The 21,870-nt window shown below is 39.1% G+C and overlaps 1 protein-coding gene across 2 annotated transcripts in view; it reads left to right on the top strand.

The window, feature by feature from the left end:
- LOC105002614 (chromosome unknown open reading frame, human C1orf87) overlaps positions 1 to 21,870 on the top strand; it is an 83,954-nt gene that overhangs the window by 47,012 nt on the left and 15,072 nt on the right. For both annotated transcript variants that reach the window (XM_010859335.1, XM_010859345.1), the window contains exon 9: positions 13,398 to 13,462. In XM_010859335.1, the coding sequence (XP_010857637.1) occupies positions 13,398 to 13,462 (65 nt within the window). The remainder of the gene's footprint in view (positions 1 to 13,397; positions 13,463 to 21,870) is intronic.

The raw sequence follows: 21,870 nt of genomic DNA, 5'->3' as shown, positions 1-21,870 counted from the left end.
AGGGAGGAGGGTTCAGGATGGGGAGCACATGTATACCTGTGATGGATTCATTTTGATATTTGGCAAAACTAATACAATTATGTAAAGTTTAAAAATTAAAATAAAATTAAAAAATAAATAAATAAAATTAAAAAAAACTAAAAAAAAACCCTGAAACTCCAGTATTTTGGCCAGCTGATGTGAAGAGCGGACTCATTTGAAAAGACCCTGATGCTGGGAAAGATTGAGGGCAGGAGGAGAAGGGGATGACAGGGGATGAGATGGTTAGATGGCATCACCAACTCAATGGACATGAGTTTGGGTAAACTCTGGGAGTTGGTGATGGACAGAGAGGCCTGGCATGCTACAGTTCATGGGGTCACAAAGAGTCGAACACAACTGAGTGACTGAACTGAACTGATAGAAAACTTGGACTATATTATCAACTAACTTGATGTAAGTGGCAATTATACCCCACACAACAGCAGAATACAGATTCTTTTTAAGTGTTCATGAAATATTTAAAAGATAAACCCTATCCTGAGCCACAAAACAACTCTTAGTAAATTTAAAAGGAATAAATCATATAAAATATGTTTCCTGACGACAAAAGAAATAAATTAGAAATCAAAAAGCAAAAATAAAACAAAACCAAAAATAAAGCAAAATAAAATCCCATAATTCTCCCAACATTATAAAACTAAACAATATACTTTATAAATAACCAAAGGTCAAAGAAGAAATCACAAGGGAAATTAACAATATTTTAAACTGAATTCAAATGAAAACACAACATGCCAGTAACTGTCTTTTTTTTCTTTTCCTTGCATTTTATATCCAATCCATCAGTAATTCATGAATAAATCAACCCTATCTTGAGAGTATGTCAAGATCCTGCTCCTTTCTCACCACCTCTATTATTACTTAACTACACCCCATCCAAGCTACCATTATGTTTCTCCTGGATTACTATAATGGCCTCGTAACTGAATTCTGCTTTTCCCTTGTTCCTAGTTTATCCTCAATACAGAAGCTACAGTGGTCTATTGAAACCTAAAACAGTTAATGTCACTGCTCTGCTTATTACACTGCAAGAGGATGTTATTTCACTCAAAGGAAAAAGAAAATTGAAGTCCTCATAAAGGGCTCTACATAATCTCCCTCTCCAACTTCTCTGGCTCCACCTATAATTTCATTTGCTCATTCTGTTCCAGTCACACTGTTCTCCTCTTCTTCCTCAAACACACCAGGCACACATCCACCTTAGTACCTATCTTCTGAATGATTCCTCAACCTAGAATATTCTTTCCCCAAATATCTTCATGCTAACTCCTTCACCTCCCATAAGTTTTTGCCCAGTGTTACCTTGTTTATAGGCTTATACTAAACATTATTTAAAGTTGTAGTCCCCCCATCCTTTCTTCCCCTTAACCTGTATTCCTTTTGCTTCCTTCTATACACTTACAAACAATTAATGTATTAGGTAACTTATTGATGTATGATGTTTATTGTTGTTATAAATTAATCTCTGATAGACTATAGACTGTAGTGCCATAGGGCAGGCAGAAACTTTATTTATTGATATATCCCAAGTATATAGAGCAGTGCCTGGCACCTAGTAAGTATTTGACAAATATGTATGGAATTGAACTGAACTAGGGGAAGAATAAAGTTTCAAAATGCTGAGGAATGCAGATACATAAATTTTCCCTAGTCCTTAGCTCATGGTCAAATTGAAAAGCAGGCTTTCCCTAACCATCTCATCAAAATAATGTTCTTTGTGCTATACTCTCTCTTAGCATTCAGTAATATTCTTTCCTATCACTTATTACTATTTGTAATTATGTATTTATTTGTATGACTTGTTAATTTAATGACTCGATAGTGATCTCCTTGCTGGCAAGGATCATGACACATTATATTCCATCTTCTTGTAGGCCAGTATTTGGTACATGATAGACACAGGGTAAATATTTGATTAATCCATTTATTCATTCATCTAACAAATATTATGGAGTGCCTACTGTGTACCAATTACTATTCTAATCATTGGGAATATAGATATGAATAAAACAAAGTCCCTTCCCTTATGAAGCTTCTATTCTAAAGGGGAAGAGAAACTATAAATAGCTATGTGACATATCACATGGTGATAAAGGTTATGAGAACACCAAGTGGTAAATGGCACGTTGAGCCTAGCCAGTGAATTTCCACTAGACCAGTTTTGGACATGGGAGTTTTCCTTCTGTAAAATGTTGGAGGTAGTTGGGTGAAGGTGAGGGAGGCAGTTAAGCAGGAAAAGCAAACAAGTGGACTAAGAGCTGAGTAGAAAATCAATAAGCTAAAACTGAGACTCCCACAGGCACTGGTATAAAAGGCAAAAATGCAAGTGTCAAAGTTCATGTTATACTTGGTACGCTTGATAGAAGTTCGGGTCCAGAACCAAGATTCCAGGAAATAGAAGTATGAGGATAAGAGTGAAAGAGAACAAATGAGGTTAGGCTACTTATAATTATATGAAAATTCTCAGCTTCCTACTATTTTATGTGTATTATCAGAGAAGTACATTGATTTTTTATTCACCTATCTTTGATCTCTGAATGTTCAAGGACATCAAAACCATGAGGCCAATGAAGAATTGCGTTTATAAGTGATAAACCTGTTTCATTAAACAGTCATTGGCTAAAGCTCTTCTGTTGAATTAAATCCATTCCGTTAAGGGCTTTGTATGCAAACCTATATCCTTAAGAGATTAAAGATGCAATTTAGACATACATTTTAGAAGCTGAATGCATGAATCATTATTTTAGTACATATTGTCCATTAATCTGCTGTTCTATTGGGAACCCATTTGGAATGTGGCTGCTTACTAATTAGCAGGATTCTAGTGCTGAGCTGCTTCCTGATTAAATGTCCTTTAAAATCAATAAAACATCAGGAGGGATTATGGTGATGTGGGATTAGCCCCATCTAACCAAATAAAATGAGTTGTGTTCTTTTCTTAAACTGTCACATTGCAAGAGCTGATGAGAGGAACAATTTCGAGCATGCTGCAGCAAAGTTGTTGTTTTGTATGTCTGACTGTGTGTGTGTGTGTGTGTGTGTGTGTGTGTTTTAACATTGAGATTTTGTTTTTTGCCATTTGCCTACCAATTAGCAAAGACATTAGTGAATGACTGCCAGAGTAAGGCGATTTTGAGAAAGACTTGATTACGATTTCAAATCTCTATTCTGAATCACCCTTATGTAAAATGAATTCAGGTTGTGTTGGATGAAAATTATTATCCCAGTTCTTGGCCAGGAACGTGTAAGTCAGAATTAGCATTTAATGTTTCTGTGTGACTTTGCAATAAATGGTAATTAAGGAGAGCAGAGAGAGAACAGGAGGCAAACTAATACTCTAAAATTGTATTGGCAAAATTAAATGCTTCAAACCCAGTTTAAAACATAGGCACTCAAGCCAAATTGTGTCGGGGGAGGGGATAAATAATGAAGCTGCTATGGGTGGCTTCATAAATAGAGCGGCACAATTGACACAGCCCCAAGTAGACCTTATCGTACACATCTGGCCCATTATTGGGAGTGCAATTAGGTTGAGAAGGACTGGTCTGATAATCCCAGGAACAACCAGAGGATTTTAAGAGATAAAGGAAACGTGAGGTGTCCAATTCAGCAATTACTTTTTAATGGGAATAGGAAGATTGTAAGGGAATAGGAAAATTGTGAGCTATTAGAGGTATGGTATGAAACCGCCCATTGGTTGGGTCTTGGAAACCAGATCTGGCTTTTAAGAGTTCATTAATTACAATCTTCTCTTCCAGAGCCTGTAATTCCTATGGGGTAAGAATTCTAATAGTAATATTGCTAATAAAGTTAGTAGTAGTAGTAGCCAACATTTATATAGTGCTTACTATATTCTCAGGCAATGTTCTAAGTGCTTTATAAATATTAACTCTTTTAATCCTTGCACATACTTCATGAAATAGGTACTATTACTTTTCAAATGAGGAAGCTGGAGCACTGAGAAGCTAAAACGAGTATGTAACTGATAAATGAATTCATCAGTAAAACTAAGTCAATCCAGGCTCTCTAGCTTCAGGTTCTTGGCTTTTAATACACTGTAACAACTCTCCTACAACTCCTATGAAATGTAAAGGCCTATACGATGGTGCCCAGGCACAGGGGCTTTAGGCAATCTGCCTGCATTTCACGGTCAGCTCTAACCTTGGGCTTGGTGCTGAGCACGGGTTTGGATTTTGAGGAACTCAGTATCTTCCTGCCCTAGGACGTGCAGGAGGTGTAGGTTATGAATACAAAAGTGAAGAGGCTTTAGTTCCGGGATCAGGTATGATCCAAGGAACCCCAGGGCTTGCACGTAGCATCTCCTCACTGGTAGAGCACCTCCACTGCCCCTGCAGCCCCCATCTATGCAGAAAGGCAACATGAGCTCTGTAATCACACAGGCCTAGATGGAAATCCCAACAGTCATGTGCACTGGCTTTGAGAACATGGACAAGTCACTGATTTCTCCGAACATTACATTTTCACCTGTTAAATGAAAAAAGACAAAGCGTTTTGTCTAGATTTGAGAGTTTATTGCCTGTCTACCAAGTAAAGACTGAGCTTCTCACGGGTAAATGGAAGGTGAGAAGAATACAATTTAGGCTACATGATTAGGAAGATGAAAGCAGAGAAAGATGCTGCAGTTGGATGAGATTTTCCAGCAGCTGAGTTAAGTAAGAACCAAGATAACCCCCTGACTCAGAAGGATTGATGTATCTCCACCTACTATGTTCACAAATAGGGCTACATGCTCTACATGGCTCATCTCATTTTATATTTCCAACAGTCCTACAAATTCATGTTTTTATACCCACCTCACAGATGAATAAAATGAGGTTCAGAGTCTAGGGAAAGGCTACCCACTCCAGTATTCTGGCCTGGAGAATTCCATGGACTGTATAGTCCATGGGGTCGCAAAGAGTCAGACATGACTGAGCAACTTTCACTTTCGGAGTCCTTAAGTAAATTGTCCCCAAAGTTGGGACTCTTTAAACTTTTCTTCCTATTGTGGGTTGAATTGTATTCCCCTAAATTCATATGTTGAATCCTAACTCCCAGCCTGTAGACCATGTAATTTGAAGATAAGATCTTTAAAGAGATGACTAAGATAAGGTCATTAGAGTAAGCCTCCATCCAATCTGACTGGTGTCTCTATAAGGAGGAAATGTAGACACATAGACAGACTCCAAGGATGGGCTCTTACAGAGAAAAGACCCTGTGTTCAGTTCAGTTCGGCTGCTCAGTCGTGTCTGACTCTGTGACTCCATGGACTGCAACCCACCAAGCTCCTCTGTCCATGGGGATTCTCTAGGCAAGAATACTGGAGTGGGTTGCCATACCCTCCTCCAGGGGATCTTCCCAACCCAGGGATCAAACCTAGGTCTCCCACATTGCAGGCGGATTCTTTACCAAATGAGCCACCAGGGAAGCCCCCCCTCCCACCTTTTTTTTTTCTTTTTTAAATAGCAACCCTAGCAGACTATACAGCCCCCTGCAGGCTAACAGTCTCTTCCACGGTCTTCTTTCTACCCACCTCCTTTTCCTAGAATATGTTGTGCCCCTCAGTTGGAATAGTAGATTGCAGGATTCTCAAGGGAATGGCTTCAGTGATTTAACTTTTCAAATCATGGGACTTAACCTATAATTCTACCAGTCTGAACAGAGCTGGCTCTTCGGTACTACTAAACACTCAGCGGAACTTGGTGGGACTTGTAGGAGCCAATCAGATGAGAGATTGAAAGGAGTGTCTCAGAGACAGAAGGAGCAGTATGTGCCAAGATAAAAAAGCAAGCAAGAACATAACAAGTTTGGAGAACCACAGACTGTCCATTTTGTCCAGAGTATACATTTCACAAGGTAAAGAAAGGTGATGAGTTTCAGAAGGAAGTACCACACATGCTTGAGTGAATCCTGTATGAAACATCATCAAGATTATAAGGGTGTTTCTATAAAATAGCCCCCATTTTGAGTTTTTACTATGGTTAGACTTTTGGGTTTTGTGTTAATATATAGGAGTTTTGTGTAAAATGTCATCTCTGAAGGAGATGACATTTTAATTTTATTAAAATTCCAATGAACAAATGTAGTGGCAAGAAAAAAAAATACCAGAAGCAAAAACTAATAGCCACTCTAATGTCAGAATCTAGAAAGAATCTCCACTGGCTAAGAACAATGGAATCTGGGAAAATCTTGGTGCCCCAAGCTTTGTCCTGCCTACTTATGGAAAGTGCCAAGAACAGAAGATATTTTTGTCCCTTCACCACAGTCTTCTCCTTGATTTGGAGGCCCCAAGTCTTAAGCAACCAGAAAAGTACATAGGTACTACTTTCTGTATCTGTTTGAGTACAGTTCCTTCCTCTCCTTCTCTCATCCAAGTTTACATACCAGTACACTTTGGAAGGAATGATGCTGAAGCTGAAACTCCAGTACTTTGGCCACCTCATGCAAAGAGTTGAATCATTGGAAAAGACTCTGATGCTGGGAAGGATTGGGGGCAGGAGGAGAAGGGGATGACAGAGGATGAGATGGCTGGATGGCATCACTGACTCAATGAACGTGAGTCTGAGTGAACTCCGGGAGTTGGTGATGGACAGGGAGGCCTGGCATGCTGCGATTCATGGGGTTGCAAAGAGTTGGACACGACTGAGCGACTGAACTGAACTGAACTGAACACTTACCCTCATACTACTTCTCTGTATCTGTGCAGAGATCACAACTCCTAGGAATAACAGAGCATAAAATTGGTGTGAGGAAGGCAGAAATGGCTAAGCTCGGCTGTGGTATTTGCATCCGGTGAAATGTCATCCTAGAAATGTAACATCATGTAGGTGGGAGCAAAAAGAGGTGCTCCCTGGTAGTTGTGTATGTTGGGAAGTGTGTGAAAAATGAATATACAGAAATGTCAGAGTTGAGAGTCCAGAAGAGGGGCGCTCTCATGCCCCACGATACTAGAACTCAACAGCAAGGAAGATTCCTCTTTCTTGGTAAGAAGCCCTCCCAACCCCTCTTTCCTTTCTCTAAAAAGTGTGTTCTCTTTCCCTTGCTGTCTCGGCACTTGAGCAGGGCTCACCATGATTGGAGACCACAAATTACAAATTTCTGCTGCTGCTGCTGCTGCTGCTGCGTCACTCCAGTCGTGTTTGACTCCGTGTGACCCCATAGACACCAGCCCTCCAGGCTCCCCCGTCCCTGGGATTCTCCAGGCAAGAACACTGGAGTGGGTTGCCATTTCCTTCTCCAGTGCATGAAAGTGAAAAGGGAAAGTGAAATTGCTCAGTTGTGTCTGATCCTCAGCAACCCCATAGACCGCAGCTTTCCAGGCTCCTCCGTCCATGGGATTTTCCAGGCAAGAGTACTTTACTGATCCTGAATAAACCTGCCTATGCTGGAGAAATATCTGGCAGTCTGTTTCAGGTCAACAAGCGTACCCATTATGATGGACTATACCAACACAGTGTCTCATATCCAACAGTTGTGATGGGAAGATCCCACCTCTGAAGTGGTCCCAACTGAGAGGCACCAGGAAAATGTCTAAGGAGCACCAAATGGTAGGAGTTGTCACCGCCCCTTGACCGAGGGGCTGGATGAGCAGTGAGTAGGGCCAAAGGAAACCTATTAAATTCTCCTACTGTGCTGTACTGAATGTGAACAGTTTCTCATTTGACACCAAATAAAGAGAAAACCCCAACGTATGAGGCCTAATTTTTAAAAATACTGTAGAACAAGGAAAGTAACCATGATCCTGCAGACTCCAAATAACAGCAAACTTCTGAAAATGATTTACTCTAGAAACTAGAAAACATTTAGAAAGACATTGGTATTCTCTATAGGATATAAAGAGCCATGTCTCTGTTGAAATGAATTGGAAAGTAATAAGCATAATGAGATTCGAAGACTATTAAAATGAAATGCAAAAAGCACTAAAGTGAAAAGAAGAAATTAAACTGAACTTGGTGAAATGTGGCTAGGTTCAAGGAAACTGAAACTTCTGCAGCATAATGAAGAGGTAGCTGGGATTATAACTATGTTTGGTGATGGATGTTACCTAGACTTATTGTGACCATTTTGCAATCCACACATATTGAATCATTATGTTGTACACTCGAAGCTAATATTTTATATGTCAATTATATCTCAATTTAAAAAGTATAATACAATCAAGGAAAGCTGAATATTGCTAGATATTCTATGATATTAAGACACTTATTTAAATGTTTAGGTCAACAAACCTTTTTTATAAAGGGTCACATAGTAAAGTGTATAGGCTTTGTGGGTGTATAGTCTGTTGTAACTATTCAACTATGTCGTTGTAGCCTGAAAGCAGCCAAAAACAATACATAACAAATAGCCAGGACTGTATTTTAATCAAATATTACTTACAAAAGAAAATGTGATAACCAGAAATTAATGATTAGCAAAATTAACACTAAAATAAATCTAATTCAGAACATCAGAATTGATGTTTACACAATATCTAGAGGAAAAAATGAAAAAGAATAGTAGAGATAAAAGAATAAGAATAGAGACTGAACTAAGATGCTTGATATTGTGGAATGAGAAACTAGAAGAACTGACAAGACATTAAAGACAAGACATTAAACAAAAGGTCACAGCTAAAAAAACTTTGCAGAAGTAAGAAAAAAGAAAAACCCTGTGTACAGACAATGAATTCATTAAGATATAAACTAAATTAAGAAAAAAAAAAAAGCATCCATGTTTCTGCTGACAAAACTTTTGTGCTACTGAGACAACGTGAATTATTTAAGGATGTAGCCAAAACAAAATTAAACTAAATCAAAGCAAATAAATTTAAAAATAATTATAAATATATCTAAATAAGACTGACCTCATACTTCTGCAAAGTGGACCAGTGGAAAGGAGGAACCTCTAATATGGAGGACCAACTATAAATTATACCTGAATTTTTGACTGGGCAGAGAGTTAGCACCCCTAACACACCCCACCCCTCATCACACTGCTCAAGGGTCAACTGTAGTTTGCTTCTTTCAATCTGGCATTTAAACACCATAATAAAGTTTAAAGTTAAAAAATAAAAGCTACAGTAATAAACATCAGAAGACCCTGGAACCATGTTCATGGAATTCTAAAGGGGGGGAAATATAACTGAAACCAAGTTATATTACATTTCATGTGTAAGGCCATAGAGTTAAGGGTGCAGGATTTGGAGTCAGAGTTTAAATCCTGGCTGCCCCATTAATCAGCATGTCCACAGCCAAGTCATTTACATGTCTCATGAGATGGTTGTCTCAATTAAATGAGAGAATGCACACAAGAGACTCAGAATGCTCATGAAAGGCCATTTTTAAAGTTTGAATGACATTAGAATTTGAACTCGGATCTGCCTGAATCTAGAATCAGGTTCACAGACCTTGTCCTTCAATCCTGACCTCTCTGACTCAACGTGGGGCATCTGGCACCTGCTACTGTGCTTAGAATTATATTGCCTTTTGTGGCAGCAAAAACCCATTGCTATGTTTAAGATGTCAAGGGCTCTTTGGAGGTCCTAGAGTAATGTAAAGAATATGGGATAAAGAAGATATTTTATTAGAGGACCTTAAGGATTTCATTGGTCATATATCACTTAAATCAGGCAGTGTCCAAGTTCAGTACTTAGTACATATTAGAAAATATGTCCTGTGATTTCCTTCCCCTTCTATCAGCAAATATTCAAGAAGGGGCATGAGAGTGTCTGGTGCCATTTTGTCCAGAAACCTTGCCAAATATTTGCTAACTTCTAACAGCTCTAAAAAATAAATGTTATGCAATGTGGAAATATCAATAGATCTTGGTTTTTGTTGTTGTGTTGTTGTTCAGCAGGTCAGAAGATATAGCCTTAAGCCTGGCCCTCCTAAGAGGAAGGAATTTCAAGAAGTGTAGCAGACAGGAGACGCTTCTCCTTAAGTTTATTTCCAGATCTGTGCTAATATCAGATCTTTGTATGTTAATTAAAATTCCTAGAGAGTGCTACTTTTCCAACCTTCTTTTCCATGCCTAGCCCTTGTAGCCGCTGATGTAATCATCAGCTTATCTGGCTGGTGGTTCTGCTTACCTATGCCTTGTCTGTTCTTGTACCCAAAGTGACATGAAGCTCTGGAGGTTATATTTTCTACACTGACAAAGAACTTTTCTGACTTGTGATGCCAGGTATAGAAAAGTTTTATTAAGTATAAGCAAAATGAACTAGTTACATATCTAATGAATTCATGGAGGTTCCTTAAAAATATTAAAAAGCTACCATAAAGCTTAAGTATTAAAAAGCTACCATAAAGCATAAATATTAAAAAGCTAGCATAAACCCAGCAATCCTACTCCTGGGCATGTATCTAGAGAAAGTCAGAGTTTGAAAAGATCCATGCACCCCATTGTTCATTGCAGCACTATTTACAGTAGCCACGAAACAGAAGCAACCTAAATGTCCATCAGTAGATGAATGGATAAAGAAGATGTTACAAAGTAATATTACTCAGCTATAAAAAGAATGAAATAATGCCATTTGCAACAACACGGATGAACCCAGAGATCATCATACTAAGTGAACCATGCCAAAAAGAGAAAAAGAAACAGAATATGATATTGCTTATGTGTGGAATCTGAGGTGGGGGGAGATACAAGTGAACTTATACAAAACAGAAGTAGATCCATAGACACAGAAAACAAATTTATGATTACCAAAGGGGAAAGGAATGGAGGAATAAATCAGGAATTTGGGATTAATATATGCACACTGCTATATATAAAGCAAAGAAGAACTAAAGAGCCTCTTGATGAAGGTGAAAAAGAAGAGTGAAAAAGCTGGCTTACAACTCTCAACATTCAAAAAACTAAGATTATGGCACCTGGTCCCATCACTTTATGGCAAATAGATGGGGAAACAATGAAAACAGTAACAGACTAAATTCTTGGGCTCCAAAATCACTGCGATGGTGACTGCAGCCATGAAATTAAAAGTCACTTGCTCCTTGGGAGAAAAGCTATGACCAACCTAGACAGCATGTTGAAAAGCAGAGACATTACTTTGCCAACCAAGGTCCATATAGTCAAAGCTATGGTTTTTCCAATAGTCATGTGTGGATGTGAGAGTTGGACCATAATGAAAGCTGAGCACTGAATAATGGATGCTTTTGAACGTGATGTTGGAGAAGACCCTTGAGATTCCCTTGGACTGCAAGGAGATCAAACCAGTCATTCCTAAAGGAAATCAGTCCTGAATATCATTGGAAGGATTGATGCTGAAGCACCAATACTTTGGCCACTTGATGTGAAGAGCTGACTCATTAGAAGAGACCCTGATGCTGGGAAAGATTGAAAGCAGGAGGAGAAGGGGACAACAGAGGATGAGATGGTTGAATGGTATCACTGACTAGATGAACATGAGCTTGAGCAAGTTCTGGGAGATGGTGAAGGACAAGGGAAACTGGAAGTGCTGATGTCCACAGGGTGGCAAAGAGTCAGACATGACTGAGCAACTGAACAACAACAGTATATGACATAGATAACCAACAAGGACTACTATATAGCACAGGGAACTATACTATACTAGACAGGAATTATATAGTAATAACCTGTAAGGGAAAAAAATCAGAAAAAGTGTTTGTACATGTACATCCATGCATGCATGCTAAGTTGCTTCAGTTGTGTCCAGCTCTATGTGACGCTGTGGACCATAGCCCACCAGGCTCCTCTGCCCATCAGGATTCCCCAAACAAGAATACTAGAGCGGGTTGCCATGTCCTCCTCCAGGGGATCTCCTCGACTGAGGGATCAAACCCACGTCTCTTCTGTCTCCTGCACTGGTATATAAGTTCCTTACCATACCACCACCTGGGAAGCCTAAATATATATACATATATGTGTGTATGTGTGTGTGTGTATTTATAAATCAACTATACTTCAATTAAAAATAAAGAGAATAAAATCACATGACATTAAAACTCTTCTAGACAACATAGGACATATTCTCACAACTGGCTGTTTATATTTGCTTGGCTTCTGATGGGCAAAGAGGTGCTAAAAATTCTTTTCACTTAAAGTTCAGTTGCTACCAACAGAACTGTCTTGCTAGCATAAACAAATAAACAAAAAAAATACTTCAAAAAGATACAAAGTCACACACAAAATTAGGGAATAATGAAACTTTGGGAAGCGTTGAAACCAAAAAATAAGGAGAAACACAGAGACAGAGAGTGGGAGAGAGGAAAGAAGGGAGAGAAGGATGGGAAAAGTGATAGATAGAGATTAATTAGACAGTTTGGATCACAACATTGGCTAGAGAAGGGTATAGGACATTGATTGTAGCCCAATATCCTAGAGAAGCATATTTTTATATAAATTGAGAATGGATGCTGGGCAAGCAAATGTAAGTTATTTTTCCTACCAAAGTGTTCCTAAATTACTTGTAAGTTTTAAATGACTCCCTGATTATCACATGCCCACACATTGCTCAATGCAATTTCTGCTTGGGGATTTCACTAAATATTGTCTATTTGCACTTAGCACCCATTTCTATCCCCTTCTATGTTCTTTCCCATGTTGTAATACTTCCCATACTTGAGAAGCCTATAAAGAACATTTCCAAAGCTCCCTTGACATTGAGGTTCTGGAATTGATTTAAGTTCCATCACTGGGATGCCACTGCATGAGATTTGAAAGGCAGAAAGAGTGGCTAGAGGGGCAGGGACGTTTTAGTATATATTACTTTCCTGCAGCAGTAGCAACTCCAGACCCTCAGTTTTTGCAGTGGCCAGAATGCCATCTATACTGTCTAGTCACCAAATTCATGGTCAAGGGCAACTGAGACATCAGCTAGAATTTCCTGCAGTTCCCTGGACTCTGGACTACATCTACTGAGACCTAACCCTTAGCCCATGGGCAGAAACCAACCTCCATTCTACTAGCCCCTGAAATCATTTTATGGGCATTTAATTTCCATTTCTAGAAGAAACATCTAAGAAGAAAAGAAAGAAAGAAAATGAAGTCTCTCAGTTGTCCAGCTCTTTTTCACCCCATGGATTGTAGCCCGCCAGGCTCCTCTGTCCATAGAATTTTCCAGGCAAGAATACTGGAGTGGGTTGCCATTTCTTTCTCCAGGGGATCTTCCCGACCCAGGGATCAAACTCGGGTCTCCTGCATTGCAGGCAGACTCTTTACCGTCTGAGCCACCAGGGAATCCCTGAGACACATAAAGTAGCTTCCATTTCCTTCACTGCACCCCTAATGATAGAGGCATCTAAAAATTCCTATGATAACACAGTCTATATAACTTTTAAGCTTTTCTGTACATTCTTTCAGAGCTTCCTACTTTGATCACAGATACTATGTTTCCTTTTCTTGCATAGATGGGAGAATTTTGTTGAGTGGTTGGGCAGAGCTTCCTCTGATTTGTCATCTGATTTTCCTCCAGGTGAGTCTGGTTATTTTGTTCCTTAAGAGACCTCCCATTCCCAGAGCTCTTGTTGATGCTGTGACTTAGCTCCAATGGTCTGTTCATTGGATTTCACCTCATTGCTCCGAGAAATGTAAATGGCTTACCAGTGATGAAAAATTAAGAGTGAACTTTGCATTAATGGCTATTTTTTAAGGTCAGTTAGATCATAAAAGGCATAATTCCCAGGTTTGTTTTTTTTATTAAAGAGTTTATTTATTTATTTTTAATTGAAGGTTAATTGCTTTTCAATATTGTGTTGGTTTCTACCAAACATCAATATGAACCAGCCATAAGTTTACCCATGTCCCCTCCCACTTGAACATCCCTCCCACATCCCTCCCCATCCCAGCCTCTCTAGGTTGTTACTGGGCCCTGGTTTGGTTCCCTGAGTCATACAGCAAATTCCTATTGGCTATCTATTTTACACATGGTAAAATAGCTGTTTTTATGTTTCCATGTTACTCTCTCCATACATCCCACTCTCCCTTCCTCCCCCACCCCAGCTGTGTCCATATGTCTGTTCTCAGTATCTGTGTCTCCACTGCTGCTCTGCAAATAGGTTTACCAGTACCATCTTTCTAAATTCCATATCTATGCATCAGTATACGATATTTGTTTTTCTCTCTCTGACTTACTTCACTCTGTATAATACGCTCTAGGTTCATCCACCTCATTAGGACTGACTCAAATGTGTTCCTTTTTATGGCTGAGTAATATTCTATAACATACATGTACCACAGCTTCTTTATCCATTCATTCATGTAGTATATCATGAAGCATTATCTAGAAATAGTCCTTTAATATGGATGTAGTTCATTTATAAAAGAAGTTGATATAACTTATTAGAATTTCAGTTGTATAGTCCCTTAGATCTGGGAATCCTATAGCTAGATACTTTCCCTACTAATATCTCACCAGAAAGCTCTCCAAGATTTATATACAGTGGTGTAATTTTTGTGTGTGCTGTGTGCTTAGTCACTCAGTCATGTCTGACTCTTTGCAACCCCATGGACTATAACCTGCCAGGCTCCTCTGTCCATGAGGATTCTCCAGGCAAGAATACTGGAGCAGAGAGCCATTTCCTTCTCCAGGAAATCTTCCTGATCCAGAGATCAAACCCAGGTCCCCACATTGAAGGAGGATTCTTTACCTTCTGAGCCACCAGGGCAGCCAAGATCCTTCAAGGACCATTTTATTAAATTACAGTATATCCAATTAATATAACTATGCAGCTGTAAAATCACATGGCTGATCTAATACAGGAAGATTTCCAAGATATATTATTAAGTGAAATGATGAAGATGAATTGAGCAAAATATTTAGCAATTAACAAGTGTTAAATATGACAGGTGAAAAAATATGCATTGATACTAATCTGTTGTTGCAATTCTCTATTTAGTACATCCATCAACCATTTACTGGTTACCCTTTGGATCAAAATACAAGGTACTGAGAGTTTGGTGGGAAGTGTAGTGTATCAGTTTGCATTCCAGTGAAAAACAGAAACCTCACTAGGTATTTCAAACAAAGGGAATGTATAGCCCGTGGTTGAGGGATTGGTCATTACCCATAATTAGAAGACTGAAAGCACAAAATGAGAATAATGAGTGTATTCATTTCCCTAGGGCATTTGTCATAACAAAGTCAGAAACTGAGTGGCCTAAAACAACAGAACTTCTTCTCTCATGGTTCTGGGCACTAGAGTGAGAAATCAGGGTGTCAGGAGGGCCATGCTCCCTCCCAAGGCTCTAGGACAGAGTGTTTCCTTGCCTCTTCCAGCTTCTGGTGGCCCCAGGCTGTTCTTGGCTTATGGTTACAACTACAATCTCTGCCTCTGTCTTCCTATGGCCTTCTTCCCTCTCTGCCTCTCTTTTGTACCCATGTCTAAATCCTCCCTCTCTTTACTTGTACAAAGACACTACTGTTCATTCAAGTTCGGGCCCACCCAAATCCATAATGATGTCATCTTAACTTGATTACATCTTAAGTTGTTTTCAAACAGGGCCTTATTAACAGGTTTCAGTGGTACCTGTTTAAAGGATATATTTCAACCCATGACCATGAGATAACCCAGATATTAGTAACTATAGAAAGCAGCTATCATCCTTAGGGCTGAAGGAACATAGAGAAAGGTGTACTATTAGCAGAACCAAGAATCTCATAGGGTGATTGTAAGTCTAACAAACAGAAAATGCTGGTCAGTGTTACACTCTAGAGCAACAGGAGTGCAGTGGTGCTGTTGCTGCATTGTTGTGACAGCCTGTGGCTTACTGAGAAACAAAAGTCTTGGTTTCTTCCCATTCCTATACTGCTGGAGCTATGATTATTAAATGCTGTTAGGCACCGGGTGGGCCATTTTGTTTGCTGGTTCTTTAGCTCAACAGGTAAGTGTCATAAAAGGAAAGAAGGGATATTATAAGAAACTAAAGACAGCTATGCATTTGGAGTGTGTAGAACTGTGAATTTTCTCATTCCCATTTTCATTAGAAGATTCTATGATAACCTGATTAAAATGATTCATTTTCATATATACTGCCTCATATTATAAACTTGATCACATCTGGAATCACAAAAATTCTATGAACTTGCTTTTAATGTGCATATGATATTTGCATATCACATAAATACTTAATGTCTGTAACTTAGACTAAGGACTAGAATCTTGGCAAGGTCAACCAGAAGACAAGATAAAATACAAAATAATATTTCTTTGAAGGCTATTAGTTGGAATTCAAATTGAACAACCAGATAGAAAAGAGGAAAATCCCCTCTGTATAAGAAGTTAACATCTCATAAAATCTCTAAAATTATCCATACAAAATGTTTCCAGCATTCAATTAGAAACCATAAGCAATGGTATAAGAGAGGATATGGATTTTCAAATAACTGTAATTAATACATTTGAGAAAATTAATAAGATGGAGAATTTTCAGCAAATAATTAGAATCTATAAAAAATATATAGGACAAAAAAATTTAAAAATAACAAAATTTTAAAACTCAATAGATGGGTTTAACAAAAGACTGGGCATATCTGAAGAGAGAATTATTGAACTAGAATATGATTCAGTAGGAAATATTCACATTGAAGTATGAATAAGAAAAAGAGTATATAAAAGATATATAGGAAATAGTGACAATATCCAACATACATGTAATGAGGAGGACGAGAGTAGAGCTGAAGCAAGATTGAAGAAAATTATGACTGAAAATTGCCAACAGTGATAAAATATCTCAAGCCATAGATCCAAGAGATGCTGAAAACTCCCATAAAGACAAATACAAAAGAGCTTAGACCCTCCAGATACATATGTTATAATATCTAAAGTAGTATTTTACACAAATGAAGTATGACTCAACTTTGAATCTCTTCACAACGGAGCTGGTGAAGTGAGGGAGAAGAAGAGGGGAAGCAGGAAGCAAGGAACAGGGCTATCTCATGACTGCAGATGGGAAATTAGAAGGGAATGATGGTCGCCTTGGAGACTCATTGATCCCCCAAAACATTTATTGAGGGCCCATTACTCAAGATAACATAGAAAAATGGCTGAGTTTAACCTCCCTCTTATTAAGGGTAAAAAAAAAATCCATAGTAATTTCTACTTAGAACTACTTATACTGAAGGAACAGAAAAGCCAGATTTTTTGGTTTATGTAACTGAAAACTCTGGCAGCAGCAAGAGCTAAAATGGTTTTATCTAGCCATTGGGCTTCCCTTGTGGCTCAGCTGGTAAAGAATCTGCCTTCAATGTGAGAGACCTGGGTTCGATCCCTGGGCTGGGAAGATCCCCTAGAAAAGGGAAAAGCTGCCCATTCCAGTATTTTGGCCTGGAGAATTCCTAAGCCCATGGTGTTGAAAAGAGTCTGATATGACTGAGCGACTTTCACTTCAAGTGTCAGATCAAGAATCTGCTCTCTGGCTCTCTGCCTTCTTAATCTGGTGTTAGCATCATCTTCAGGCTCTAACTGTTGGTGTCCAACTGCACTGGGCACCCCTGTAATAGCAGAATAGCTCTGGGAGCTAGGCTTATCATCCCTCCACAGCACTTTCTTTTGGGAGGTCCTGCCAAGAAGGAGAGAACTTTACTAAGAAACTATAGCAGATTGTTGTTCAGTTGCTTAGCTGTGCCTGACTCTTTGCGACCCCCATGGACTGCAGAACACAAGGCTTCTCTGTCCTTCGCTATCTCCCTGAGTTTGTTCAAATTCATGTCCATTGAGTTGGTGATGCTATCCAACCATCTCATCTTCTGTCGCCCTCTTCTCCTTTTACCTTCAGTCTTTCCCAGCATTCAGTGAGCCAGCTCTTCACATCAGATGGCCAAAGTATTGGAGCTTCAGCATCAGTCCTTCTAATGAATATTCAGGGTTGATTTCCTTCAGGATTGACAAGTTTGATTTTCTTGCAGTCCAAGGGACTCTCAAGAGTCTTCTCCAGCATCACAATTTGAAAGCATCAATTCTTCAACACTCAACCTTCTTTATGGCCAACTCTCATATCCATACACGACTACTGGAAAAACCATAGCTTTGACTAGACAGACCTTTGTCAGCAAAGTGATGCCTTTGCTTTTGAATACACTGCCTAGGTTTGCCATAGCTTTCCTTACAAGGAGCAAGCATCTTTTAATTTCATACACGCACGCGCGCACACGCACACACACACACACACACACACACACACACACACACACAGGGCTTCCATAGTAGCTCAGTGGTAAAGAATCCACCTGCAATGCAGGAGACATGGGTTTGACCCCTGGGTTGGGAAGATCCCCTCGAGAAAGAAATGGCAACCCACTCCAGTATTCTTGCCTGGGAAATCCCATGGAGAGAGGAGCCTGGAAGGCTACAGTCCATGGAGTCACAGAGAGTCAGACACATCTTAGCAACTAAACCACCACTATGGCTTTTCAGATGCCTTTACACTCTAAGTTGTTACAGGGTATTCAATATAGTTCCCTGTGCTATACCGCAGGTCCTTACTGTTTATCTACCAATCTCAAATAACCAATTTATTCCTCCCCACCCTTTCCCCTTTGATAACCTTAAATTTATTTTCTATGTCTGTGAGTTTTTATAAGTTTTATAAGTTCTATTTTATAAAAGTTCATTTGTATCACTTTCTGTTTTATAAATTCATTTGTATCACATTTTTAGATTCCACATGTATTTTGTCTTTCTCTTTTTTACTTACTTCACTTAGTATGATAATCTCTGGGTCCATTCACGTTGCTGAAAATGATATTATTTAATTTTTTAATCTGTTTTTATCTATGACTTTATTTTAGGTTTACCTGGGAATTTTCTAGAAGTCCCAAACTGGGTTCTCACCCCATAAAAATTCTGATATAATTGGTCTGGTGTGACACCTAGGCACTGGTAATTTTTAAAGCTCTCCAAGTGGGAGCATTTTAGCACTAGTGCTGAAGACCACTGATTTCAAGTTATTAGTGGGTGGTGTGGGGAGAGATGGTAGGGCTGGCTGTGTAACTCTCAGAATCCACTGGAAGCCCTGTAAAACCTGGCCCTTGCAACACCTGGAGATCTCTAGAAGCCAGCTTGGCCTATTTCCTCCAATGCAAATCTTCAAGGCAGACTAGACAGATGGTTATTATTTGTCCTTCCTGCTGTGTTAGAAAGAAAAAAAAATCATCCCTATCTTGGATTTCTCAATTTCCACATGTGAAAACCATTACCTTTTAAAATATGCTTATAGGCATTAGGAAGGGGAAAGGAAAGCTTAAAAGAAACCAAGGAAACAAGCCTGCATTTTCTCCTTATGGGACTTTTAGAAATGCCAACAATAGAGAAACTGGACTGGGACAAACTCTATGTTCTAGATCTTATATTAAAAAGAATAATGCATGTGAAAAATTCCTGACACATAATGTAAAGTTCTCTTTTCTGGAGAAACTAGATTGCTTAAGATCACATAATAGTAACACAATGACAAACAATACTACATTGCATTGGGCATCTTCCCTGTGTTAAGCATTTTTATGTAGGTAATTTTTAATTACCTACACAGATCATAATTTCAAAATGCAATTATCATTCCCTTTTCACAACTGACAAGACTAGGATCTGAAAGCTTGCAGCTGGTAAAGGGAAACATCTGGATTATATTAATAGCATTCGTACCTGACACCAAAGTTCACCTATAGCATCTGGGTTAGATATGGAAGAATAGAGAAAAATCCTTCCTCCTATAGGGCCTGCAAAGGAATGGGAGACACAGAAATACACAATCAGTGGTTTTATTTTCCAAACTTCAAATTAAGGTCACATGATCATCCATTTTACATGCATTGAGTACTTATTCTCATGCTGGGTTCTGGGCCTTCAGAGATTATGAAATCACATTGCCCTCTCCATCAAGAGACTATGGGAGAAGATTCATAATGATTTGTAAGTGCAATGTTAAGAGTCTAACAAAAGGCTTTTTAATCCAATTTGTTTATTTTATAAGCATCCTTACATAGATAGCTCCTAGTTAATGTTTACTGAGTACTTGCTATGCTCCAAGTATTTGCTTTACATTTTCTAGTCCATTTAATCTTCACGGTAACCTATAGATGGCATTATCCCCATTTTACAGAAGTGGAAACAGACACCAAGAGGACAAGTTCCTTGCCCCAGATCATGCAGCTAATAGAGAAAAGAGTCAAGCCAGGACTCAAACCCAAGGGATCTGGCTTCAAATCCTCTATTCCCCCACCATTATGTTATACTATCGACTTCTACCTTTTTAAAAAATTCATTGATTGAATCGTTTTATTGAAAATAGCAACAGCCAACTCAGAAACAATATGTATTTGCTAATGGCATATTTGGGGCTTCCCTGGTGTCTCAGCAGTAAAGAATCCACCTGCAATGCAGGAGCCACAGGAGACATGGGTTTGATCCCTTGGGATTGGGAAGATAGAGGCAACCACCTCCAGTATTCGTGCCTGGAGAACCCCATGGAGAGAGAAGCCTGGTGAACTATAGTCCATAGAGTTGCAAAGAGTCAGGTACAACTGAAGTGACTAAGCACACACACAATGGCATATTTGAATTATGCAGTAAATATTGAAGCTGAAGCTCCCAGAAATCTGTGCTGTGTAGCTGTCATATGAATTTGTACAGTAAAGAAGTTGCCAAGTCTGATGACAGATGTTGAGTGATGAATGAATGATGCCCACAATAAGCCTTAGTGGACTTAAACTGAAGGTCTTTATGTCTTTTTCCTACTTCCTAAGGAAATTTCTTCTATTCATGAAGGCAGCAGCCAGAGCAAGTAGTATGTGGGTCATAAAATCCCCTGGGGTAGGGATGCCATACTCTTCCCATATAGGACCTCTGACCATAGAAAGGAACAAGAAAGGGGAAGACAAAAGTTTTACCTGATCCCTCAAGTGCAAACTTGAATGGAAAGGGAGGTGGAAGTGCTTCATTCTCTAAGAGGCAAGACCACAGGAAAAGGCCCCTTGCCACTCCCCAAACTGGAAAAGCCCTTTTCATTCAGGGAAGTTCAACAGGCTGTTATCTCTGTTTATCTGGAACTCTCTGCTCTATGCACATGCCCACCATGTTTGTTTTTTTTTTTAATTTTTTAAAATTAATATATTTTAATTGGAGGCTGATTTACAATATACAATATTATGGAGGGTTTTGCCATACATTGACATGAATCAGCCACGGGTGTACATGTGTCCCCCATCCCAAATCCCCCTCCCTCCTCCCTCCCCACCTCATCCCATCCCTCTGGGTTGTCCCAGTGCACCAGCTTTGAGTGCCCTGTTTCATGCATTGAACTTGGACTGAACTTCCATTCTTCTTTCCCATCTATTACACATGTGGTAATATACATGTTTCAATGCTGTTCTCTCAAATCATCCCACCCTCGCCTTTTCCCACAGAGTCCAAAAGTCTGTTCTTTGTATCTGTGTCTCTTTTGCTGTCTTGCACATAGGGTCATTGTTACCATCTTTCTAAATTCCATATAAATGTGTTAATATACTGTATTGGTGTTTTTCTTTCTGACTTACTTCACTCTGTATAATAGGCTCCAGTTTCATCTACCTCATTAGATCTGACTCAAATGTGTTCTTTTTAATATTCCATTGTGTATATGTACCACAACTTTCTTATCCATTTGTCTGCCGATGGACATCTAGGTTGCTTCCATGTCCTAGCTATTGTAAATAGTGCTGCAATGAACACTGGGGTACACATGTCTCTTTCAATTCTGGTTTCCTCAGTGTGTATGCCCAGCAGTGGGTTTGCTGGGTCGTATGGCAGTTCTATTTCCAGCTTTTTAAGGAATCTCCATACTGTTCTCCATAGTTGCTGTACTAGTTTGCATTCCCACCAACAGTGTTAGAAGGTTCCCTTTTCTCCA

This window comes from Bison bison, unplaced genomic scaffold (assembly GCF_000754665.1).
Source record: "Bison bison bison isolate TAMUID 2011002044 unplaced genomic scaffold, Bison_UMD1.0 scf7180017856337, whole genome shotgun sequence".
In the NCBI taxonomy this organism is placed as follows: Eukaryota; Metazoa; Chordata; class Mammalia; order Artiodactyla; family Bovidae; genus Bison; species Bison bison.
This window is presented reverse-complemented; position numbering and strand designations above follow the sequence as displayed.